General features: G+C 40.8%; 1 protein-coding gene across 1 annotated transcript in view; it reads right to left on the bottom strand.

The window, feature by feature from the left end:
* The window catches only part of negr1 (neuronal growth regulator 1), a 493130-nt gene that overhangs the window by 104635 nt on the left and 360614 nt on the right, over positions 1 to 27881 (bottom strand). Inside the window, exon 4 of the mRNA XM_072274684.1 lies at positions 22635 to 22769. Coding sequence (XP_072130785.1) covers positions 22635 to 22769 — 135 coding nt within the window. The remainder of the gene's footprint in view (positions 1 to 22634; positions 22770 to 27881) is intronic.

The raw sequence follows: 27881 nt of genomic DNA, 5'->3' as shown, positions 1-27881 counted from the left end.
ATGATTTAGATAAAACTGCTTCTTTATTTGCAAAAGTGGACAATCCCATGTTTTACCATATTAAATTCCATTTGATCCCTTGTTCAGCCCATGTACAGTACATTCCTTTCTTATATCATCTTTGCAACTTAATTTCCTGCCTACCTTCATGTCACCACCAAAGGTAGCAACTATAGGTTTGGTGCCTTTAGCCAAGTAATTTATATACATATACTGTACATTATATATGTAAGATGTTGAGACCCCAGCACCAGTCTCTGTGGCATATTAATTATAATATCTGACACCACTTAGGAGAACACATTTATTTCTGCTCTTTTTCCTGTTGCCCAACCAAAATTTCATCCATACCAATAGGTTACTTACTGCGGTGTAAGCATTTCATTTCTGCAATAGCATTTGATTCTAATAAGATGGTCAAGCACAATTTCCCATTCATGAAAACATGTTACCCTTTCTGGTTCACCTTGAATTTTTCCAACTACCTTGCTCTAACCCCTCTAGTAATAGTTTCTAACAATTTCCCTGCCACACATGGTAAGCTAACATGTTGTGCTAACTGTCCTGCTTTCTGTCTCCCTCCCTTTATGAATAGAAGAGTTCTAATTGCTCTATTCCAGTTGAGTGGAATACCAATGGGATTCAAATCTAGCTCAGTAATACGACACAGATCATCTTGCTGCAGGCCTGCTATTGTGATGAGAAGTCTGCAACCAGGGGTGTGCCAAGAGACCAGGAGCTGGGACCCTTGTTGTTTATCAATATACATTAAAAAACTTAAATCTGAATGCAGCAGGTATGATAAGTAAATTTGCAGATGACACAAAAATTTGTGGCATTGTTGCTATTAGGAGGGCAGTCAGGCTAGAGAATAATATTGATCAGTTTGCAAGTTTGGTTGGGAGATGGCAGATAGAATTTAATCCTGACGAGGGTGAGGTGATAATTTAGGGGGGGTTGGGTAGTCTAGTAAGAGAAGTATACAATGAATTTAGGGCTAGAGTATTGAGGAAGAGAGGGACCTTAGTGTCCAAGTTGAAGGTGACAGCAAGGGTAGATAGGTTGGTGAAGAATGCATATGGGATGCTCAGCTTCATTAACTGGGGCATAGAGTACAAGGAAGCGAAAACTTGGCACAACTTTATCAAACATTAGATCACAGCTGGAATATTTTGCACAGTTCTGGTCTCTACATAATAGGCAATATGTGATTGGACTGAAGAGGATGCAGGAGAAATCCAGCAGAACTTTGTTTAGGTGGAATATTTCAGTTAAGAGGAGAGACTTTATATGTTATTTTTTTTTTTGGCTTGGAGTAGTAGAGGCCAAAGTGGAACCCGATAAACTGTACAAAATGACAAGAGGCTTAGATAGGAAACTTTTCACCATGGCAGATGTGTCTAGTTGCAAGGACATAAGTCTAAGGTGAAGATTAAGAAATTTAGGAGAGACCTGAAGAAAAATATTTTCAAATGAAAGAAGTCTACAATCCAGAACACACTGTCTGAGGTGGTGGTAATAAAAGATACTCTCATAATGATTAAGGAGTACCTACAAAAACATTTGCATTGCCAAGCTACAGCAGGCTATGGGATGAGTACAGATAGGCACTTGATAATTGACATGAGCCCTTTCTTAAATCTCTTCAGAAACAATGGTTAGAGTGGTACAAGCAGTGGGAGATACAAGACGGCAAGTTTTTAGAGAAGATCTTACACGACTCAATAGGCACCAAGGGATGTACAGTGAGAGGCTGTAATATTATTCAGATTGACAGCAGAAAGAAAGCTGCACAGAGGAACAGTCAAGAAATGACATGATGAAGAAGTGTAATAGGAAAGGAGACTAGATAGAGGAAAAGTAGATCAGGAGAAAGAAGAGCAAAACTTTGGCTTGGAAGTGAGAATCAGTGAAGCAGGTGGTCAAAGTGTGCACATGAATTAACATCAATGATGCCAAGAACAATATACTGAGCCTAATGGTGCAGAGAGATATTTTGATTTTTGGGCTAGAGCAGGGGTCCCCAACCTTTTTTGCACTGCGGACCGGTTTAATATTGACAATATTCTTGCGGACTGGCCAACCCGGTGGGGGGTAGGGTTGCCAACGGACAAGAGTAGCAGTCAAATACGTTGTGTTTACCCAGAGAAAGACTACAATGTCCATGAAGCCTTGCGCGGGCACCAGTGCGCATGCGTGACCTGCACGTGCATGCGCCTGCCGATTTTTTTTCTGCAAATCGTTTTTGCCGACTCTGTTCGGGGGGGGGTGGTTAATCACGACCGGAATATCGGTGATAAGTGGCTAATACACTCAATTTCGTTTCTAAAAGGGTTTATCTAATGAATTTAATATTAAAACACACACCGCATATTTTCCTCGCATGAATACAGTGATAAGTCAGTTATCAGGGGAGGTCAGGGGAGCTTGAAGTAAGTATTGAATGAACTTCCAGTAGAATTGGCAGAAGCAGGTTCAATATTATCATTTAAAGAAAAATTGGATAGGGATATGGACAGGAAAGGAATGCAGGGTTATGGGCTGAGTACAGGTCGGTGGTCTAGGTGAGAGTAGTGTTTGGCACGGACTAGGAGGGCCGAGATGGCCTGTTTCCATGCTGTAATTGTTATATGGTTATATAAGTCAATAGCATCATAACATTTTAAGTAAAGTTTGGATATTAAACACACAGCACATATTTTCCTCGTATGAACATATAAAATCATTGCAACACACCAATGTCGCTGAATCAGTGGGAGCCCTGGGTTTGTTTCCCTGCAACAACACGATCCTATCGAAGGGTGATGGGAGACAGCGATAGTCGAAGGGGGTTCCTTATGTCTAGTCTATTTCGCAATTTAGTTTTTGTTGCATTCATTGCAGAAAACTCCGCTTCGCAGAAATATGTTGGAAGCAACGTTTTCAGTGCTTTTGTGGCTACCTCAGGATATTTAGCCTTGACTTTGATTCAGAATGCCGGGAGAGATGTTATGTCAAACATACTTTTCAGCCCGTCGTCATTTGCAAGCTCGAGGAGTTGATCTTCTTCCCGTGTTGACATGGATGATGCACGGGTAATGACCTCGCATGCGTAATGGCTTAATGGTGGGCGTGACAGGGAATGAGGATAGGTGCAGCGGACTCATATCGCCAAATCATATCGTTGCCTCGTGGCCTGGTAGTGCATGCTTTGCGGACCGGTACCGGTCCGCGGCCCGGTGGTTGGGGACCGCTGGGCTAGAGGTTTCAACGAGACTAAATTTCATTTCACTGGCATCTGAGTGATGTATCACACTTTGAAGTGTACTGGTTGTTCACATGAATGACTAGTTCTGTGACCGGTTTATCCCTAGAAAACATTCTCAGTGGACACAGATTCTGGCATATCGATCGGTAATTAATTAGTACCTTGGAACTAAGAGCCTATTCAGACGGTTCAGCAAAGAAGCCTATTACATCAGTCAGCCTACAACTAACATTAACAAGGCCTTGGCATGGTGTTGTCTCCTCTTTGTAATTTAAACACAGCCATATGAAATATTGGTGAAAGAGGGGTGTTACGGTATTTATCTAAATAATTAAAAGTTACTAATTATAATTTTTAGCTTGTCTGAGTAACTCCTCTGAACTTGAATGAAAAATGGCTAAAATAGTCATTATAATTAGCTCCATTATAATTAGGAAAGGTGGAATAGGTTAGGACATTATTCCCTGGAGCGTAGGAGAATGAGGGGGGATTTAATTGAGATATACAAAATTATTAAATAATTAATTTAATTAGTAAATTAAATAGTAGTTAACTGGAAACTGGTTATGCCAAAAGCCTGAAATTAAAAACCCAAACTTCCAAGAATACACAGCAGATCAGGCAGCACCTAGGGAGAGAGAAAGAAAGAGAACCAGTTTTCTTTCTGTATGCCAGCATAGGGTCATTTCAACAATGCTGGGCTACCTTTCTCAACATAGCTTCTTGGGATCAGAAGGAATAACTTCAGGAAAGAGAGCAAGGTACATCACTGTGGAAGGGTGAGATGCAGGAGGCTTTCAAGAATGTGGATGGCTGGGTTGTAAGATCTTGGGAGTGACAACAAGATAAGCAAATTTTTATGCAACACACATAAAAGTTGCTGGTGAACGCAGCAGGCCAGGCAGCATCTCTAGAAGAGGCGCAGTCAACGTTTCAGGCCGAGACCCTTCGTCAGGACATGGCGATTGCAGGCGTGAATCCGACAGAGGATGAAATAACGGGTAGGACCATTACAGACGGCAAAGAAAGTGTCCCAAAGGTGTGGAAGGGTCTGGGATAGGGACACCAAGTACCTCCTCATGGTGGAGAGAGTCGCCTTCAGAGCTTGACGGGAGAAGCGGCGAGAGGCAGAGTCAATAAAATGTGAGTACCTGGGATCCTCAGAAGGTCCAAATTGAGAGGCTTGGAAACGAATCTTAAAGCCAACTGGAGTAAGTTGGCGACGGAGGCACGTTCCAAGAAAGGATATATGGCTGTGATAGCGAGTCTGAGTCAAAGTGTGGTCGAAAAGTTGAAGAGCCGAAGAAATTACAGATGGGGAGCAGTGAGAGATGGTTTCACTGAACTCCCGTCGAAGAGAGGATCTAAACTTCTTCGGTGTAGGCATCACCGGAAGAGGCTTCGCAGTAGTGAATTTAAAAACGCAAACAACAGGAATTCTGCAGATGCTGGAAATTCAAGCAACACACATAAAAGTTGCTGGTGAATGCAGCAGGCCAGGCAGCATCTCTAGAAGAGGCGCAGTCGACGTTCCAGGCTGAGACCCTTCGTCAGGACATTTTTATGTCTAGAGGGGTACAGCCCTGATCAAAGGAGTGGGCCAGATCTTAGTAAAAAAAAAAGAACAGTCTTAAAAATACCATTAATAATCTAATCTTTTGAGTTTACTGCAACACACAGAAAATGGTGGAGGAACTCAGCAAGTCAGGCAGCATCTCTGCAACTCAGCAAAGAAATGGGCAGAAGCAGAATAAGAAGCTGGGAGGAAGGGGGTGGAGGTGAAAGGGCAAAGAAATTACCGGAAGTTAGAGAAATTGATGTTCATGCCATTAGGTTAGAGACCACCCATATGAAAAATGAGGTGTTCAAGAGCTTTTTTAGATAGGCACAGGAATATACAAGACATGGAAGGATATCAACATTGTGGAGGCAGAAGGGATTAGTTTAGTACAGCATTTGATTACTAAGTTATTCAGTTCAGCACAACCTTGTGGGCTGAAGGGCCTATTTCTGTGCCGTACTGTTCATAAGTTCCCATTAAAAACAGAAGTATGTTTCAAGGTGACTATTGTGTCAGATTGTGTCGTGCCTGAGCATGTGTCCAACTCCCAACAGGCTATATTTATCTTTCGTGGTCCCTAGGAGCTCTTGGACAAGATGTCTGAACACTTCATTAAAGGAGAGTAGCTTTGAACATAGCAATGAGATCTCCAGCTGAGAAATTGATCTCTCCCAGCCCCAAACTCAGAACAGCTTGATGGCCTTTAGAAGCCTGCTGTAGCCAAAAGCATGTTTTCATTGTTTTTAAATGCCTCAGGTATACCAAGGCAATTGAAAACAGATCAAAGTGATTTAAATAATTTAACAAATAAAATTGTTTTAGAAATCATGAAAAATGAAAATATTTAGCTTAAAATGCATCCCCTTCTCTCAATTTCTCACCTCCGCCACTTTACTTGCAAAAATGCCACCCCCCCAATTCTTCTGTTTCCGCCGCGTCTGCATGATGAGTCTTTTCATTCCAGAATGAAAGAGAGGTCCTCCTTTTTCAAGGAAAGGGTCTTCCCTTCCTCCACCATCAATGTTGCCCTCAACTGCATCTGTTCCATTTAACACAAGTCTGCCCTCACCCCATCTTTCTGCCACCCTACCGGGGATAAGAATCCTCTTGTCCTCACCTACCACCCCACCAGCCTCCACGTCCAGCACATTTCCAACAGGATCCCACCACCAAGCACATCTTTCCCCCCTCCCCACCACCACACTTTCTGTTTTCTGCAGGGATCACTTCCTACTTGACTCCCTTGTCTATCTGTCCCTCTCCACTGATCTCCCTCCTGGCACTTATCCTTGCAAACGGAACAAGTTCTACACCTGGCCCTACACCTCCTCCTTCACTACCATTCAGGGCCCCAAACAGACTTTCCAGGTGAGGCAACACTTCACCTGTGAGTCTGCTGGGGTCACGTACTGTGCTTGGTGCTCCTAGTGTGGCCTCCTGTATATCAGAGAGACCCAATGTAGATTGGGAGATCACTTCATTGAGCACCTACGCTTTATCCGCCAGAAGAAGCAAGATCTCCTGGTGGCCACCCATTTGAATTCCACTTCCCATTCCCATTCCAATATGTCTATCCATGGCCTCTTCTACTACCACGATGAGGCCACTCTCAAGTTGGAGGAACAACACCTTATAATCTATCTGGGTAGCCTACAACCTGATGGCATGAACATTAATTTCTTGAGCTTCCGGTAATGCCTCCCTTCACCATTCCCTATACCCTTTTCCCTTTCTCATCTCCCTTTGGTGCTTCTCCCCCTTTTCCTTCTTCCATGGCCTTCTGTCCTCTCCCATTAGTTTTCCCCTTCTCCAGCCCTGTATCTCCTTCACCAATGAACTCCCCAGCTCCTTACTCACTCCTCCCCCTCCTAATTTCACCTATCACCTTGTCTTTCTCCCTCCCCTCCCACCACCTTTTAAATCCACTCCCCATCTTTTTTTCTCCAGTCTTGCTGAAAGGTCTCAGCCCAAAAAGTGACCGGTTGCAAATAGTGAGGGAGTCTAGGAGAAGAGGGCACAGCCTCAGGATAGAGGGGCATCCATTTAAAACAGAGATGTGAAGAAATTTCTTTAGCCAGGGCGTGGTGAAATTGTGGAATTTATTACCACAGGCAGCTGTGGAGGCCAGGTTGTTGGGTATATTTAAGGCAGAGCGTGATAGGTTCTTCATTGGACATGGCATCAAAGGTCACAGGGAGAAGGCGGGGGGGGGATGGGGCTGAGGAGGGGAATAATGGATCAATCATGATTGAATGGCAGAGCAGATTTGACAGACCATGTGTCTTATGGTCTTATGGTGTTATGGAAATGTCAACTGTACTCTTTTACATAGATGCTGCCTGGAATTGCTGAGTTCCACCAGCATTTTGTGTATGTAGCTGAAAATACATTTCTCAACAGTAAATTGAAAACAATATATAGTGAAATTAGAAATAATAAACAAAACATATTCAAAAAGTTACTTAAATAATCAAGGGTGCTATTTATATGCCAGGAGTGGTTGGCACAAAGCACAGAGCCAGATGACCCCAGACCCGGATGACCCCAGACCCAATCAATCTGAAATTGGTGCTGTTCTCAAAGATGAGTCAGGCAATACTAACATCAGCACCTGACCTCCAGCACCTTTCTGACCTTTGCACTGCAGCACACAGAAGCAGCAGTTAAAGACATGAACATTATAGATGGGCAGAGGCTAACTTGATCTATGCTTAATGGAAAGCCAAGCTTTTCTCAGTCTAGAAACCAACTGAAACCATAAGAGATTGTTATTAAAGATTTTTTTGAAGTAACAAATTGATTTTTAAAAAGTTTCTCCCTACTTTATGTTTCTGGCTCTATTTTCTTTCTCCGAATTAATTTTCTTCACTTTATGTGTGAGATTTATCAATAATTCAGCCAATTTCCATCTTTTTCTCCCACTAATATTTTTAATTGTTTATATCTCATTAGTTTGGAGTGTGGCCACAGGATCAGAGCCCAAGCCTAATTTTAAATATATGAAAAAAAGGGGCCAGAACTGGTACTGAGCACCACAATTCCAGTTTATGCACTTTCCCTACCGTACACCAGACAAGTATCTCAGAAGTCTAACTTTTGGACACCAATTAAAATCAGATTCTTTCAAATGTTTATATTTTTCAGGAGTTTATTAGCTTGAGCTAAATTAAGTTGATATGTAGGAGGATAAATTTAAGTTGCTTAAGATCAGTTAATTGCTTACATGTAAACAGAACTAGACTCCAGCATTAATTCAAAAAGGAAAGCTCACTGAGAAACACAGTGAAAAATTGCAGAATTATGTTATTTTCACATTTGACTAAAACTAGAAATGGAAGATATTCTCAAAGGATGAAGATCCGGAAATGAATATGAGCATTTATGAGGGATGCAAAATTGTCCAAGAACACACAAGCTTATTTGTCAAATTTATGCCATTTCACCATCATTTTATTCCAGTTCAGGATTAACAATGAAATCCTGCCGGGGCATTTTATGAATGCAGACAATAAAAAACTTTCTAAATTGGGGTATTTAGGATATCTGAGTCAAATTTTATTTTAAGGGATACGTGAAGGCACACGATAAAATAGGTTTAGGTCAGCATCATTTCTTTAAGGGGAAATCTAGTCTGACAAATCTGTTGGAATTCTTTCAGGAAATAACAGACAGGATAGACAAAAGAGAGTCACTAGATGTTGTTTACTTGGATTCTCAGAAGGTCTTTCTCAAGGTGACACACATGAACTGCTAAATGATAGGAGCCCATGGTAGTACAGAAAAGATACTAGCATGGCTGGCTGGTTGAAGGAAAAGAGTGGGAATAAAGGGGGACTTTTCTGGTTGGCTGCCAGTGACTAATGGAGATCCACAGGGGTTGATGTCGGGTCTGCTATTTTTCATGTTTTATGTTAATGATCTGGATGATGGAATTGATGGTCTTATGGCCAAGCTTGTGGATGATACAAAAATATTTGGAGGGTAAGTAGCATTGAGGAAGTAGGGAGTCTGCCAACGGAATTTGATAGATTAGGAAAATGGACAAAGGAGTGGCAGATGGAATGCAGTGCAGGGAAATGTGTGGCCATGAAGTTTGTTAGAAGGAATAAAGACAGATTTTCTAAGTGGAGAGTGAATTCAAAAATCAGAGGTGCAAAGCTTAACTTGCAGGCTGAGTTGGTAACAAGGAAGTCAAATACAATGTTTGTTCATTTTGAGAGGACTAGAAAATGAGCACAACAATGTGATGCTGAGGCTTTAAAAGGCATTGGTCAGATCGCACTTCACGTACTGTGAGTCAGTTTTGGGGCTCCTACCTAAGAAAGGATGTGCTGGCATTGGAGAGGGTCCAAAGGAGATTTACGAGATTGGTCCTAGAAATGAAAAGGCTAACATGCAAGAAGTGTTTGATGGCTCTGGACCTGTATTTAGTGGAGTTCCGAAGAATGAAGGGATATCTCATTGAAACATTCCGAATATTGAAAGGCCTAGATAAAGTGGATGTGGAGAAAATGTTTCAGATTATGATCTCTAGGGGGGCTTTGCAATTACTTGCATGGTGGGGGTTGATGCTTTTGCTATTGTTTGTGCGAGGGAGGGGATGGGGAGGGACTTCAGGGTTCTAGAGTTTTTCTGTCGTTCATTCTTTGGGATTTTTCCTCTGTTTCATTTACACCTACGAAGAGTGAGGATTTCAGGTTGCATACTGTGTACATTCTCTGTGTTATTAAATTGAACCATTGAACCATTGAAATAGTAGGAGATTCCAGGACCAGAGGACACGGCCCTAGAAGGAGATCTCTTTACAATGGAGATGAGGACGAATTTATTTTCCCAGAGGGTGGTGAATCTGTAGAACATATTGCCACAGGTGCTATGGAGGCCAAGTTATTGAGTATATTTAAAATGGAGGTTGATAGGTTCTTGATTAGTAATGACATCGGTGTTTACAGAGAGAAGGCAGGAGTATGAGGTTGAGTGGGAATGTAAATCAGATATGATTAAATAGCAGTGTAAATTGATGGGCTGAATGGCCTAATTCTGCACCAGTCTTATGGTCTTTATAATAACTGTTATTAAGAAAGCAGAGCCACAAATGAGATATTGCAAAGCATTTCAGTTGTTGTTGTGCTTATGGTAATTCAGACTCTCTTGATTGATAATAGGTGTCAGTATATTTTTACTCTAATTTCCTGGTGCAATTGCATGAATAGGTAGGTGGATAAATAAAATGCTGTTGGTTAATACTTCTCTTGTGCTGAGTGCCTCCAGCATATAAAAGTTAAGCTGCATTTCATTTGGTAATGTAATATGATTCCATTATATACAGATCTGATTTGGTTAATAATCAGTATTTTTCTGACTGAAGTTTGCCGGATAGTTTAAACTCTGGCAATTTAGACACATATATGAAACCTCAGAGCAAAGTGGCAATTTTAAGCTCAATTTCCATATGTGACTTCAATATTAAAAGGTTGAAGGTTTGTCCAACACCCTCAGATAGGAGGGTATTTACGAGATGGCCTACACAATATCAGACAGGTGGCTCAGTGTGTGATTATGTTAGCTACTAATTACTAATATTATCCAATTCCTAGCAATACTCAACTAATTGCTGAAAGCAGGTTTGATTTTCAATTCGGCTAGGGCTGCAACTAACCAGATTATTCACTTAGGGCTATTCCATGATGTAAGCGTTTCTTTTGATGCATTTATCTTCAGCAATACAATCAATATCTTGGACAGTTTATCATGTAACAAGGTGCATAATTGTCAATTTGTCTCTAAGTTAATGGACTGTCCTAAAGATACACAGATGATTGATGGTCAAAGCTAAATTACTGAGAAATTATGCCCTGAGATGACATACTGCTACAAATTGAATTCGTAATGGTGGTTGGACTGTTCACAATTCCCCAACATATGTGAAATGGCACCATTAAAGAGCAACCAACTATGCATCCTCCACTGGCAGCTAACTCTTGTAAATATTATAGAAAAGACGAAAAGATTTAGGTTGCAGCAGCAATAAAATAACAAGGGATGTCTTAAACACAAAATACTCTGCAGATACAGGGGTCAAAGCAACACTCACAACACGCTGGAGGAACTCAGCAGGTCGGGCAGCATCCGTGGAAACGATCAGTTAACGTTTCAGGCCGGAACCCTTCATCAGCACTGAAGAAGTCTCCAGCCACTTGGTATGAACATAGAATTCTCCAACTTCCGGTAATTTTTATGTGAAAGTTTTTAGAGGCTTTTGTCTTTAGGTTTTGGGGTTCATTAGAATATGTTACGGGTTTCATTAAACATAAAACACCTTACTTTGTTTTATTTGCGAAAACCTACATTGGTTACCCTAATACTCTAGGATGATTCCAGAGTTACTGAACATGTCAGGCGATGCAGTTGTGTTGAAACTGCCAGAGTTTTGGGAGCAAAATACCATCGCTTGGTTTGTACAAGCTGAGGCACAATTCACGCTGCGAGAAATCTCCACTGATAACACCAAATATTTCTATGTGCTAACATTGCACAGAAACTCCATGCTACAAGAGTGAAGAGTCTACTAGAACACCCACCAGAACATGATAAATACCAATCACTGAAAACTCACCTCTCACAGACTTCTAGACTATCGGATTCTCACAGACTTTTGGACTATCGGATTCTGAGCATGCCAAACAGTTGCTGTCCATGCTCGGCCTTGGCACTGGTAAACCTTCAGAGCTAATGCACCACATGCTGTCTCTCCTGAGAAATCATCGTCCTTGTTTTATCTTTAAAGAACTTTTCATGCACCAAATGCCTGATGATGTTTGCATAGCCTCGCTAATGCATCTGTGAAGGACTATAAGGAGCCTGCTAAAATGGTTGATAGTCTACAGTCAGCTAGCCCGTTGCGCATAATTCCTTCTCCTTTCTCTGCCTTAATAAGCCCGGTCAGCAAGGCCCCCAGCATACGGATGCCTGAAGCTGTGAAATGGACAAGGCCAGGTCTGAGTTTTTACCATGCTTGCTTTGGTAGGAACACTTGGAAGTGCCGACAGCCTTTCAGCTTTGACAGTACCTGTGCATCAGGATATCAGAGGTCTGTGATCACCATGAGCTCCAGCTGTCAGGGTCATCTACTGCTCATTATGAACACCCTTTCAGGGAGATGCTTCCTGTGTGACACGGGTGCTCAGATGAGTGTGCTGCCAGCATAGCCTATTAATGAGAAGGCAAAGTGTGACAAAACCTTACTGGAGACCACCAACAGCAGCAGAATCATGACAGAAGATGCTCTGCTTCTGTAGGTAATGTTACACATGGGACCGTCCTAGCTAAAGAGGCTACACCTCTGCTTGGTGCAGATTTCCTGTGTGCCCAAGGACTGTTAGTTGATCGTAAGAACTGCCAGCTTGTGGATGTCAAGGACTTGGGGTCCCTCAGTAGGTTCCCCACAATGCCTCTGTCTAGCACAGGCACCACCTCATCAAGTGCACATTCTCTACTACAGTCACAAATCATGGGGTTGAGCACCGCATTCACACAACTGGCCTGACAGATCATGCCTGTGCACCTAGACTGGACCCAGAAAAGCTAGCAAATGTGCAGGCTGAACTTGCCAGTATGGAAAGGCTTGGCATTGTACGGTCGTCGAATAGCCTCTGGGCTTCACCCCTCCATATGGTCTCTAAGTCCAATGCTGGTTGCTGCCGATGTGGCTAGTACTGATGCCTTATTGAGGCCACCACCCCTGACTGCGACCCAGGACCACACATCCAAGAGTCTTTGGCACGTTTAGTCAGAAAATTATTTTTTTCCGAAGTCCATCTAGTTAGGGGCTACTATCAGGTGTCTTGTGCTCTGACGATATTCCCAAAATGGCTGTGGTAACCCCACTTGGCCTCTTTGAGTTTGTGCGCATGCCATTTGGGCTGAAAAATACAGCACACACTTTCCAATAGCTGATGGATGCTACATTAAAAAACTTACATGTTTTCTCTGTTTACCTCAATGACATACTTGTTGCCAGTGCATCCAAATCCAAACACTTATCTCATCTCCACACACTTTTCCAGCACGTAAGCCAACACAGGTTGATTATTAACCCTGCTAAATGCCAGTTTGGGTTGTGAACCATTGACTTTCTCGGCCATCACGTCTTCCACAAAAGACCCCATAGTCAATACAATAGATACCTCTGACTATACTGTGGGTGCTGTGCAAAAACAATTGGCTGGAGGTGAGTGATAACCTTCTTCAGCTAGCAGCTTCGACCTTTTGAAAGGAAGTATATCATGTTTGACCATGAGCTTCTCAGTCTCTGTCTAGTTGTCCACCATTTTGGTTATCTTCTAGAGGGTGGCCAGTTCACAGCATTTGTTGACCACAAACTCCTTGTGTCTGCAGTGGCCAAAATATCAGACGCTTGGTCTGCATGGCAGCAACGTCACCTAGCCTACATATCCAAGTTCACAACTGATATTAAACATTTCAGGGGAAAAATAATGCTGTGGCTGATTGCCTTTCATGGCCAACTGTTGAGACTCTACACATAGGGATTGACTATACCGGAATGGCAACCAACCAATTTACTGCCCCAGTTATGGCTTACTGAAGAGCAGTCACAGGCCTGCGTTTGGTTGACATTAAGTTTGGGGAAGCTAGGGTTTCTCTCCTCTGCCATATTTCAACCAATCACCCTCACCCCATCATCACACCCACAAACTGCAACGGATTGGTTTCAATTCCATACATGGCCTCTCACATCTGGGCCGGAAGGCCTCACAGAAACTGGTTGAACTAAAGTTTGTTTGGCATGGCCTCAGAAAGGAAGTGGGTGATTGGACTGCAGCCTGTGTGGAGTGCCAGTTGGCAAAAATTAGCCATCATGTTCAGGCACAATTAGCACCTTTGAGGTCCCAGAGAGATGGTTTGAACATGTCAATGTGGATCTTGTTGGTCCTCTTACCCCCTCCTATGGTTTCACGCACCTTCTTACTATGGTATACCACCAGGTGGCCAGAGGTCATCCCTCTAGCATTGACAATGGCCACAGATGCGGCTTGGGCGTTCATCAGCATCTGGGTTGCTCAGGTTGACGCCCCATCTTGTATTTCCTCTGAACACGTCCCCAATTCATTTCAGACCTCTGGGCTGCAATGGCCCAGAACCTAAGCGTTAGGCTACCTCACAGCATGGCATATCACCCGTAGATCAATGGCCTATTTAAGTGGTTTCACTGCTCCTTAAAGGCTGCTCTGAGGCCTTCCCTGATGGATGAATGTTGGTATGATCATCTCCCGTGGGTCCTGCTGGGATTTAGAACAACTCCAAAAGAGAACCTGCAGTTGTTCATGGCACAGTTGGTCTACATGCAGCCTTTACAAGTGCCAGGAGATTTCATTCCTGATGCCACAACCACCTGATCGGCCTCTCAACAGCGTTTCACCCTCCTCATTAAATTCAATTCCTTTTCGCCTGTTCCTACATCCCATCATGCCATACAGCACCCTTGGGTTCCTGTTAACCTACATTCCACCTCGTTTGTTTTTGTCCACCATGATACACACCAACAAATCCTTAGGCCCTCTCACGATGACTTGTTCATGTTTTGGAACAGGGAGAAAAGAAACTTATCATGGATTAGAAGGGTAAACCTGAATGTATTTCAGTAGATCGTCTTAAACCGGCCCACCAAGATTTGGAGTATTCCACTGCCATGCTGCTGGTGTCACAACATGACCATGAGCCTGTGAATGTAGCTCTGGACGAGTCAGAGGTATCTGTTGTTCCTCCATCCACGGAACACGGGATCCAAGCTGAGCGGCTTGTTCAAGCTTTGGATAGGCTCACAATGACAGTTTTAGGGAATTCTGGAGGTGGGGGGCAGGCAGCTTAGGTTGGATAATGGAATTGGGTGAAATGTACATAATTCACAACCACCAAAACCGAGTTTCACTTGAAGAGGCTGGTCTGATGTGATGATGTTTTTACATAAAGATTTTTAGCATGCTTTTGTGTTTAGGTTTTGGAGTTCAATAAAATGTGTTATTGGTTTCATTAAACATAAAGCCGCCTCACTTAGTTATATTTTCGAAACCCTAAAGTTCCCTTTACTCTACCTGTCAATACCATCACAGTCTCTATAAGAAGACTATGTACCAAGGACGTCAATCCAGGTGTTCTCAAACCGGAAACCATCGATGAACCAAGAGATACATTCCCTACTGACATCTAGGTCTGCAGTAGTAAAATTAAGTGACTCTGATATTTACAAGAAATCAAGATATGAGTTGGGCCTCAATCGTGATAGGAGAAAAGTCCACAGAATGACATGTAGGTATAGGAATGGAGAGTCGAATTGAAATGGGTAGCTACTGTGAGATCCTGGTGTACAAAACGAATGTGCTTGACAAAATGATCCACTAATTTGCATCAGTTCTCATTGAGGAAGCTGCCCCTGGAGCACTGCATACAATAAATGACCCCAACAGACTCACAGATGAAACAACGCCTTACCTGGAAGGACTGTTTGGGCCCCTGAAAGGTGATGAGAGAAGAGGTGTAATGGCAGGTGTAGCACTTGTGACACTTGTGGGAAAAAGTGTCAGGAGGGAGATCAGTGAGGAGGGACGAATGGATAAGGGAGGCAGGATACCTTATATTCCATCTGGGTAGCTTCAAACGTGATAACATAAGCATCAATTTTCTAACTTCTATAATCACTGCCCTCTATTCCTGCCTCTCCCCCCCTTCTCCCTTTCTCCATTTCTCATTCTGATTAACCTCTCGCCTGCCCTTATGACCTACTGATCACCTCCCTCTGATTTCCCATCTTTTACCCTTTCTTCCATGGTCCATTGTCCTCTCCTATTAAATTCCTTCTTATTCAGTTCTTTACCTATTTCACCAATCACCTCCCAGCTTTTCAAATTATCGCCCTTCCCCCACCCTTACCTGGTCTCTCACATCCTCTGCCAGCTTGTACTCCATCCCCACCCCTACCATATTATTCTGGCCTCTGCCCCTTTCCTTCCCAGAAAGGTCTCTGCCCGAAACATCGACTGATCATTTCACTCCGTAGATTCTGCCTGACCTGTTTTCTTTCAACATTTTGTATGTGCTGCTCAAGAATTCTAGTATCAGCAGAATCTCTTGTGCGCATAAACAAAGACATAGGAACATAAGGAGTAAGAGCAGGAGTAGGCCATCTGGCCCATCGAGCCTGTTCCGCCATTCAATAAGATCATGGTTGATCTGATCATGGACTCGTGTCCATCTACCTGCCTTTTCCCCAGAACACTTAATTCCCCACTCACCCCAGATATACTCTCTTCAACACATGTATTAAGCATAAGACACAAAAGCCAGAAAGCTCATACCACCTGGTTCAAGGATAGCTTCAACCCTGCTGTTACAAGAATACTACCTGGCTCTTTAATGCAATAACAATAAGATGGACTCTTGGCTTAATAATCTACTCATTAAGATCCTGTGCCTTGTTTATTTGCACTGTACTTTCTCTGTAGTTGTTATGGTTTGTTCTGCATTGCTATTTTTTTTTAACCTTGTTCTACCTCAGTGCACTGTGTAATGATTTGATCTGTAGGAATAGAATGCAAGGCAAGCTTTTCACCGTATCTTGGTATATGTGAGAAAAATAAACCAATTCCAACTCCTTTCCCATCTCTCTACAACTGAAAACTTCCTTCTGCTTTCCCTACAAGAACATTCTATCATCTGGAAGAACTCAGAGCTTAAGAGGCATCTGTGGGTAATTGACAATATTTGGAATTGAAATCCTGCATCAAGCTTCACTTTATTCACCCCCTCTCCCCCAGTTCCAATGAAGAGTCTTGGAACTGAAACATTTCCACAGACACAGCTTGATGCTGACTGTTTTCAGCATTTTATGTTTTAATTTCCCTTTCACAGCTTCTGTTTTTTTAAATTTTCATTTCCTGTAAATTCTCTGTTGCGTCTAATTTCTTGTCTGTACAGCTGGGAATAGAATTAAGCGGAAAATAACACACATGCAGCATTATACAGAAAATACAGGATCTCGAAAAGACCCATCTAGTAACTAATATTGTCATGGTAACTCCATTCCTAAATTTATTCATGAAGGCCACTCTGGGAAAGATATTTTAATTCCAAGATCTGTGAGCTGAAGTTTAATTGTCGTGTAGTAGAGCTATCAGTCAACGTGCAATCAGCCATAAGTGGTCAAACATTGTTTCAAAATCTGGGGAAAAATGACTGCACTGCCACTGTGCTCTGATTTATGTATAGCAAATACTACAGTCATATGTGAGAGGGAGCAACCATTTGCAGAAGGGTTTAAAATAAAGCAGCACACACAAAATGCTGGAAGAACTCAGCACGCCAAGCAGCATCAATGAAAAGAGTATAGTCAACATTTTGGGCTGAGATCCTGCATCAGCAGTACTGTTGAAGGGTCTCGGTCCGAAACGTCGACTGTACTCATTTCCATAGATGCTGCTTGGACTGCTGAGTTCTTCAAGCATTTTGTGTGTGTATGCTTGGATTTCCAGCATCTGCCAGATTTTCTCTTGTTTGTGGAGGGTTTAAATTAATTTGGTATGCCCATAGATAATACTTGATTTAGATAATACATACTCTTTTATTTTTCATGTTACTTTTATTTCAGATTTTCCTGAAGGCAGATGTGGAGACGACCAAGGAAGGATAATGTAGCTTGGAGAGTCCTTGCTTTCTGAATGCCAAAGAATTAGCTCTAGTAAAGTCTGTAGCAACAGTAGATGCAACATTCTAAGATACATAAATCATGCTTACCATGGTAAAGTACATATCATTGACAGTGTTGTGAAACCACTGACTCATATTTGTAATCAGTCTTTGATTGCTGGAGAATTTCCCAATAAAATAAAAATAACCAAGGTCATTCCAATATACAAAGCTGGAGATAAACATGTATTTTCAAATTATAGACCAGTTTCTTTGCTCTCACAATTTTCCAAAATATTGGAAAAATATTTGTAAGAAGGTTAAATGATTGCATAACAAAACATAAAATACTCTGTGAACAGCAATATGATTTCAGAAAAAAACAGAACCACTACAATAACATTAACAGATTTTGTAGAAGAAATATCAGACTCTATAGAAAGAAATGAATACACAGTGGGAATATTCCTTGATCTTAAAAAAGCATTTGACACCATTGACCATAAATTATTATTAAGAAAATTAGAAAGATATGGTATTAGAAGGGTGGCACATGACTGGTTAAGTAGTTATTTGGAAGACAGGTATCAGTATGTACATATAAACAACTCGAATTCAAAAATTTTGAGGGTAACTTGTGGGGTTCCACAAGGGTCAGTGCTTGGTCCATTGCTGTTCATTTTGTATATAAACGATATCTATATGGTTTCTCAGATATTAAAATGTATATTATTTGCTGATGACACAACTATATTTTGTAGTGGGGAACATCTGAAACAACTTTTGGATACAGTGGAGAAAGAACTAAAAATTTGTAAAGAAATGGTTTGATACTAACAAATTATCACTGAATCTAAGTAAACCTAAATTCATATTATTTGGAAACCGTGTACCAAACTCACATAGTAAACTTAGAATAAATGATGTTGAAATTGATAAGGTATCTGAAACAAAATTTTTAGGAGTGTAATAGATAATAAATTAAGCTGGAAACCATATATAAATTATGTCAAAGCAAAAATGTCAAAATCTATTGCAATACTGTACAAAGTGCAAGATTTCTTAAATCAGGAATCTTAGTATACATTATTCTGTTCACTTATAGTCCCATTCATGACTTACTGTGTAGAAGTATGGGGAAATACATACAAAACAAATACAAACTCAATTTTTCTACTCCAAAAGGAAGCATACGAATTGTAAATAAGACAAGTTATTATGAGCCAACCAATCCACTATTTATTCAACTAAACACTTTAAAATTCAGAGATCTCGTAGATTTTAAAATAATACAAATTATGTATAAAGTAAAAAATGGACAGCTACTACAAAGTATTTAAATGTTGTTTAAAATGAGAGAAAATCAACATGATTTGAGAGGAATATGTATATTTCAAAAACAGAGGATAAAAACAAATGTAAAAAATCATTGTATTTCAGTCAGAGGGGTGAATCTATGGAACAGTTGTAGTGAGAATTTAAAAACATGCACCACACTTAACAAGTTAAAAACATTATTTAAAAATAATTGAATGAACAAATATAAAATATATGATTTTAAATGAATGGGAGTAATGTAAATAAATGACACTTGGAATTGGATTTTGTGCTGAAAGATTATGAAATTTTTTGTTTTGATGTGTTGATTGACACCAAATATGTTGTTGTATAAGTAAGAGGGGTAGGCGTAATAAGCTGTAGCTTCAGCCTACACCCTTTCGGTCTGTTTTAAAGAATATCTATTTTTTTGTTGTAATTTTGTCCTATGAAATCATTGTCGAAAATGATGCTTTTTGTTATGCTTGTACTGACCGAAATAAATTTCATTCATTCATTCATATGAAACAACACTAAATGTAAGTGGATTCTAAAATAGTAAAATATTTAAGAATGGAAATTATGCAAAACCAAATCCTGATGGAATGATTCCTTACCTAAGAAAGAGACTGAACTTGAATTACCCTACAGACGACTCTGTTTCTCCATCTCTCTCACTCTGATTTTCTCTCTCATGTTCACTTGCTGCCTAAACCAATTACCCTGTTCCAGTTAGGCTCAGTGTAGCGTCCATTATTCCACTCTGTGTTGCTGTTCACAAACTGCCATGATATAGCTGTCAGCAATGTATCCATCCTTTATTCAAGATAGTCACTGTAGTTAGAAGAAGGTTGACTGATGCAACAATGTTTTAAAAGCTATATCACATGGTATACAGTTCCTAAAGGTAAATACACATTCATGTATACTGCCTGAGACCTGCCTTGATGAAGGATCTCAGTCCAAAACGTTAACTGCTTATTCCTTTCCATAGATGCTGCCTGACCTGCTGAGTTCCTTCAGCACTTTGTGTGTGCCTCATCTATACTGCATTGGTTCAGCTTAAAAATGAGCCCATGTAGATCTTCAACTATCTGAAAATATGTTCAATTGAGCTAACGCTTAACTACTTCCATATGTGAAATTAGACATTTTATTATTTTATTATTCTTACTTTATATATTTCAATAAGATTGCCACTCATTCCGTTGAATTCAAGGGAATTAGACTCAATCTGCTTAACCTATACAGTACAACAAACTGGTAGTATGTGAATCTTCAATCATTAATTTGTGTTTCTGCATTCTCAATTGTAATCCTGTAATTGAAGATCACATTGTAATCTTCCTTATTTGGGAGCAATTCTATGTATAGTCATCCCGATGTAGCTCCTCCAGTGCTCTATATAACCAGCAGAAGTCTCTATTTGTGTATTCACATTCTCTTGCAAGAAAGGCCAATATACCATTTGCTATGTTCACTTTCAGTGATTTGTGTGGAAGAACAACCAGGTTCGCTTTTGTATTTTTCACCATTTAAATGTATTGTTCCTTATTACTTTTCCTACATCACATTTTTCCACATTCTAACAAGTCTATCTGCCATAGACTTGTTTATTCATTTGCCTCTCCACATCTCCCCAGAGCCTCAGTATAATCTCCTCATTGTACACACTGTCAGCTGGAATTGTGTTGTCAGCAGGCTCCTATATTCTATCTCTTTTGTTGAAGGTAGTCAGTGTTCATCTAACAGTAGAGGTTGGTATTGCATTGTATCAAAAAAGACACATAGTACTCAGTTCTCAAAGGTATGTGCACATATGGTTAGAGATGTTTTGTGATAATTGACATAGGACAAATAGAGATCAATGAATGAAATTTGTCGAGAGGAAAGAGGGAAGCACATGTTTCTAAACAACAGACTACACAGGTTGATAGGACAGTAAAGAAGGCATATGGCAGTCTTGCCACATTAGTTGCAGAAATGAGCTCTAGAGTAGGGGAGTTACATTGCAGCTTTATAAAACTCTGGTTAGGCTGTATCTGGAGTATTGCTTTCACTTCTGGTTGCCCCATTATAGGAAGGATGGAAAAGGTACAGAGGAAATTTACCAGGGTTCTGCCTAGATTAGAGGATATGTGCTATAACGAGAGGTTGGGCAGGCTTGGGTTGTTCTGTCTGGAGCAGCAGAGGCTGAACGGAGATCTGATTGAGATCTATCAGATTGTGAGGGACATAGATAGAGTAAGGAGCTGATATCTTCTTCCCAGAGGTGAAATGTCTAATACTAGAGGGCATGTATTTAAGGTGAGAGGGGGTAAATTCAGGGGAGATGTGTAGGGCAATTCTTTTTTACACAGAGTGGTGGGTGCCAGGAATATGTTGCCAAGGGTGGTTGTGTAGGCAAATACAAAAGAAGCAATCATGAGGCTATTAAACAGGCTCATGAATTTGCAGGAAATGGAAGAATTGAGATTAGTTTAAACTAATTAAATTAGATTACTAATTTAGTTAGATCAGCACAACATCAGACCATTCAGCCCATGTTCCTCTGCTGTAATGTTCTAAATTTACTAGGCCATTGCTACGAGTGAGAAGAAGAAACTGGAAAATTATTACAGAAACACAGAAAACATAGAAACCTACAAAATAGGAGCAGCAGCATGCTATTCAGTTTTTAAGCCTATTCCACAATTCAGTATGATTATGGTTAATCATGCAAATTCAGTGCCCAGTTCCAGCTTTCTCACTATATCCACTGATCTCTCTTGCCCTCAAATCAGTATTTAACTCTTAAAGAAATCTATTTAACAATTAGACTGGAATTGCTTCTTGTGGTAGAGAATTTCATGAGCTTTGCACACTCTTGGAAAAGAAATTTCCCCTTATCTCGATCTTACTGATGCTCCATTACCCACAGTTTGTCCTAGACTCCTGAACATTCTTTCTGCATCTAATCTTTCAGTACTGTCAAGTATCTGTGAGATCCCCTTTCCTTCTAAACTCTAATATATATAAACTTAATTGACCCAATCTCTCCTCGCATGTCATTCCTGATATACCCAGAATCAGTCTGGTGAACCTTCCCTGAAATCCCTTCCTATCAAAAACAAGCTTCCAAAGATAAGGAGAACAAAGTTACACACATTGAGATGCGGGGCTACAGCCATCTTTTGCTGCCTGGGAACTCGATACATGACAGCATTTCTGACTTGCTAACTGTCCAGGCTGTGAACTATTCACAGGAATGGAACTTGATAGGACCTGTAAGGAGATAGTTGAACAAATGACTTTGGTTGAAATGCTAGATACTGAGGACTATCTTAAAGGAAAGAGAGGCAGAGAAGCAGAGAGATGCAAGGAAAGAATTTTAAGTTATACACACGAAATGAATCACTAATTAATGTGAATTTCTTTCTGAGCTGAGCAGTGTAACATTAAGCTGCCATACTCAATGCTCTCAAAACTGCACTGATGCAAAAACAATGGATCTAATATAATTGTGCCATGGGCTAATTCAGAGTTGAAAGGATTAAAACATGAAAGCAAAGGAAGTAACATTTTAAAAAAATGATGCTGATCAGAATTCAACACAGAAAATTCATTTCTGAAGAGTACATGGCAAATGTGCTGCCCACACCTTAGAGAAATTAATGACTTGATTGACTAATTCCAGTTTCTCCCTCGATGTGAACTTTTTTATTTTCACATTGCAAGACCTGTGGTAAGTTTCCATTCTATTCTGTTTTCAGCAAAAACACTAAAATCCAGAAGTTGAAGTTTTATGTATACTTTTTAAAGGCAACTTACAATTCACTGTAATACGAACTGTTCGTGTATCTGAAATTGACACATCATTGTTTGCGATACATTCGTAGACTCCAGCTTGGTTCCGAGTAATGCCAGAAATCTCGAGGTATTCACCTTCGCTGATAAAATCTTTTGCTGAAATGTAAAAACAAATTTAAAAGATCAAAATATGTTTGGCTACAAGATTTATAATTTGAGATTAATACTTTGTGAGATATATTTTGATAAAGTTATTTAAAATAACTCCTATTCATGCATCGAGGAAAGCCAGACAAATGACCTTTTGAAAAGAAAAACTAGTATTTAAATGTCGCAGACCAGGTCTGTATAATCATGATCCCTGTAACTGTTCCTGTACATATCTTTGAAACCTTGCAAAAACAGACCAGACTGCAACTATTCCTGTAATAGAGTTCAGTGACCCTTCAACAACAGGGATTTATTCCACCTTTAGAAATTTTTACATTAGGTAATCTGACATCAATGAAATGCACTGAGGGGGAAACAGCTTTTCTTGTCTCAGGAACGCTAATATTAACTGGTTTTGTTTACTACATACGTACAAAGAAATGAAATACAGAAGTTCAATACAATTACCTACTTAAGCTTCTTAATCCATACATAAAATATAGTAAAGGGACATCTTCATGGTTACTTTTTAAATTAATATCAGAAATATAACAAATACAATGGAACTTCAGTCACTAGCTTGACTAAATGTATTTAATCTTCGTCACTAGTACAGGAAGATCAATGTAATGGCCACAGTTCCAGCCTGTATTGAAGCTCAAGCTGCCTGCTGGAATGTAATTGGCATTTTATGATGAAGACCAATTAGTCTTCGATAATTTCTGCCTTATCAGATACGATAGGGTCTTTTAAGAGATTCCTGGATAGGTACATGGAGATTAGAAAAATAGAGGGCTATTGGTAACCCTAGGTAATTTCTAAAGTAAGTACATGTTCAGCACAGCATTGTGGGCTGAAAGGTCTGTATTGTGCTGTAGGTTTTCTACGTTTCTACGTTTCTATGTTCTAGTCTACACCCATTACTGTATGAATACTGATATAGATAAATAAAGGAGAGTGCAGATTAAAAAATGCTTTCCTTTAACCATTATAAAACAGAATTTTAGGGTGTGCACTTTAAAAATCTTTGATCAAGACTCAGCCTTAATGGTTGTCTTCGACTTCTAGGTGGTTGGGTGGATGAATCACAGTTGTTTAACAGGAACATAAACAGGTGAATGATGAGGATGCTTCCATTAATCAAATTTTGCCTGGAAGTTTAGAACTGCTTTTCTTATACAGTGTTTTAACCACAATGGGAGATTAACATAAATGTTTAAAAAGTTAGTTATAACAGGATATGGGGATAGCTTCTGTGACAGCAATGGGTCACTACAGTGAAAAAGAGTTTTGACCGGCAACCAGTCGGCGTTTGGGATTGATTAGCAAAAGCAAGTTAAAGGAAGACAGGGGTAAGCAGAGAGGCCTTCGTCGCAGCGGCCATCATCTGACTGGTGATCTTGAGGCATAGCTTTCCGAGGCTTCAGTCAGAGAAATCAAAGAAAAGAAAAACTCTAGGTTAAATTTTTTTCCCTTCCGTTCTTTATATCTATTCAGCTAGGACAAATGCCAGACTAGGTAGTTGAATGCTTCTCTTGCGAGATGTGGGAAGGCAGGGAGACCCCCAGTGTCCCTGATGACTACAACTGCAAGAAGTGCATCCAGCTGCAGCTTCTAACAATCCACGTTAATGAGTTGGAGCTGGAAATGGATGAACTCTGGATCATTTGGAAGGCTGAAGGAATAATAGATAGGACGTATAGAGAGGTAGTTACACCCAAAGTGCAGGAGACAGAAAACTGGGTGACAGTCGAGGAAGGGTAAAGGGGTGAAGGAGCCAGTGTAGAGTACCCCGATGGATACTGTCAGGGGAGTTGACCTAACAGAGGAAAGTCACAGTGGTCGGGCATCTGGCACTGAGTCTGCCTCTGTGACTCAGAAGGGAAGGGTGGAGAAGAGGCACACTGTGGTGATAGGGGATTCGTTAGTTAAGGGAATGGACAGGAGGTATTGTGGATGAGAACAAGGTTCCAAGATGATGCCTCCTGGGTACTAGGGTCCAGGATATCTTGGACTGAGTCCACAGCTTTTTTAAGAGGGAGGGTGAGCAGCCAGAAGTCGTGGTCTATGTAGGTACCAATGAAATGGATAGGATGAGTGATACAGTTCTGCATAAGGAGCTCAGGGAGTTAGGTGCTAAGTTAAAGAGTATAATAAGAGAAAGAGAAATAAGTATTTTGCATCAGTCTTTATTGTGGAAGACACTAGTAGTATGGCAGAAGTTCCAGATATCAGGGGTCATGAAGTGTGTGAAGTTACCACAGCTAGAGAGAAGGTTCTTGGGAAACTGAATGGTCTGAAGGTACTTAAGTCACCTGGAAAAGCTGGTATACACCCCAGTGTTCTGAAAGAGGTGATTGAAGAGATTGTGGAGGAATTAGTAATGGTCTTTCAAGAATCACTAGATTCCAAAATAGTTCTGGAAGACTGGAAAGTTGCAAATGTCACTCCACTTTTCAAGAACAGAGAGAGGCAGAAGAAAGGAAACTACAGGCCAGGTAGTTTGATGTCAGTGTTTGGGAAGATGTTGGAGTCCATTATTAAGGATTAAGGCTCAGGGTACTTGGAGGCATGTGATGAAATAGGCCATAGTCAGCATGGTTTCCTCAAGGGAAACTCTTGGCTGACAAATCTTCTGGAATTCTTTGATGAAATAACAAACAGGGTAGACAAAATAGAATCAGTTTATGTTGTGTACTTGGATTTTCAGAAGGCCTTTGACAAAGTGCCACACATGAGGCTGCTTAACACGTTATGAACCCATGGTATTACAGGAAAGATTTTAGCATGGAGCAGGACCTTCAGGGTTGTGACCTCAGGATTGCTTCACATGCCACCTGCTCATGAGGCCAGAACTAGGAAGATTATACAGTTTAACACATGGCTAAGGAGCTGGTGTAGGAAGGAGGGCATAAGATTTTTGGATCATTGGGCTCTCTTCCAGGGAAGGTGGGATCTGTACAGAAGGGACAGTTTTCACCTGAACTGGAGGGGGACTAATATCCTAGTGGGAAGGTTTGTTAATTCTGCACAGTGGGGTTTAAACTGGAGTTGCAAGGGGAATGGGAACCAGAGTGCCAGAACAGTTAGTGGAGAAATTGTGGCGGCAGATGTTGGTAAGACCTCAGACAATGTTAGGAATCAAAAGGTTGAGCATGATGTGACTAATGTCCTGAGCTGTGTATATTTCAATGCAAGAAGTATCATGGAAAGATGGATGATAGTGCTGAAGATGAGGTAGCTGGTTTACAAACAGAGGCAACGTGTAGTGAGGAGAGGCTGTTGTTAGGGCAAAGTTGCAGTCAACAGGATGAATTGCAATGTAAAAGGTGGACAAAATTGAAAAGGATGAATACAGGACGAAGGTGTTGTATCTGAATGCACACAGTATGCGGAATAAGGTAGATGAAGCTGCAGCACAGTAACAGATTGGCAGGTATGATCATGGCTGAACGAAGATTATAGCTGGGAGCTTCATGTCCAAGGACACACATTATATCTAAAGGACAGGCAGGAAGGCAGAGGAGGTTGTGTTGCACTGTTGGTAAAAAATAATCAAATAATTAGAAAGAGGTTACATGGGTTTGGAAGGTGTTGCCACGTTGTGGATCGAGCTAAGGAACGGCAAGGGTAAAATGACCCTGATGGGAATTGTATACTGACCCCCAAACAGTAGTAAGGATGTGGTCTACAAATTATAATGGGAGATAGAAAATGCATGCCAAAACGGCAATACTGCAAGAGTACAGTCGACGTTTCAGGCCAAGTCCTGATGAAGAGTCTTGGCCTGAAATGTTGACTATAGTCTTTTCCATAGATGCTGCCTGGCCTGCTGAGTTCTTCCAGTATTTTATGTGTGTGTTGCTTGGATTTCCAGCATCTGCAGATTTTCTCCTGTTTGTAAAAGTTACAATAGTCATGGAGGATTTCAAAATGAAGGTAGATTAGGATGGATAAAGCAGTGGCTGATTGGCAGGAGGCAAAGAATGGGAATAAAGGGAGCCTTTTCTTGTTGGCTGCCAGTGACTAGTGGTGTTCCACAGGGGTCTGCTTTGGGACCATTTTTTTTACATTATGTCCATGATTTGGATGATGGAATTGATGGCTTTGTTGCCAAGTTTACAGATGGTATGAAGATAGGTGGAAGAGCAAGTGGTTCTGTGGAAGTACAGAGGCTACCGAAGTACTTAGACAGATTAGGAGAAAGGGCAAAGAAATGGCAGATTGAATACAGTGTTAGGTAGTGTATGGTCATGCACTTTAGTAGAAAAAATGAAAGAGTTGACTATTTTCTCAATGGTGAGAAAATACAAAAAAAGTTGAAGTGCAACAGGACTTGGAAGTCCTTGTGCAGAATTCCCTAGAGGATAATTTGCAGGTTGAGTCTGTGGTGAGGAAGGTAAATGCAATGCTGGCATTCATTTCAAGAGGACTAGAATATAAAAGCACGGATGTACTGTTGAGACTTTATAAAGCACTGGTGAGGCCTCACTTGGAGTATTGTGAGCAGTTTCAGGCCCCTTATCTTCGAAAGGATGTGCAGAAACTGGAGATTGTTAAAAGAAGGATCACGGAAATGATTCCAGGATTGAATGGCTTGTCATACAAAGAACGTTTGATGGCTCTGGTGCCATACTCACTGGAATTAAGAAGAATGAGGGTTGGCCTCATTGAAATGTAACAAATGGTGAAAGGCCTTGATAGGGTAGATGTGGAGAGGTTATTTCCTATGGTGGGAGAGTCTAAGACCACAGGACATAGCCTCAGAATAGAGGGGATAAGGAGAAATTTCTTTAGCCAGAGAGTGGTGAACCTGTGGAATTCATTGCCACAGGCAGCTGTGGAGGCTAAGTCTTTATGTATATTTAAGGCAGAGGTTAATAGATTCTTGATTGATCAGAGCATGAAGGGATATAGGGCTGAGAGGAAAATTGGAACAGCCATGAGGAAATGGCAGGGCAGACTCAATGGGCACTCTTCCATCAGCCCTGGGAAGGAAAGAAAACTTACTTGTTGAGTGTTCCAGCGATATTTGTCTTTATTTCAGAAGCTCAACCCCAATGGCCCAGAAATTCTTAGAAGAAGATAGCCAATTGTGCTTGCTGCTTGCTGCTTCCC

The sequence above is a fragment of the Mobula birostris genome, chromosome 12, assembly GCF_030028105.1.
Source record: "Mobula birostris isolate sMobBir1 chromosome 12, sMobBir1.hap1, whole genome shotgun sequence".
NCBI classification, from domain to species: Eukaryota; Metazoa; Chordata; class Chondrichthyes; order Myliobatiformes; family Myliobatidae; genus Mobula; species Mobula birostris.
The sequence above is the reverse complement of the archived record's forward strand: the minus strand, read 5'-3'. Positions and strand labels throughout refer to the sequence as shown.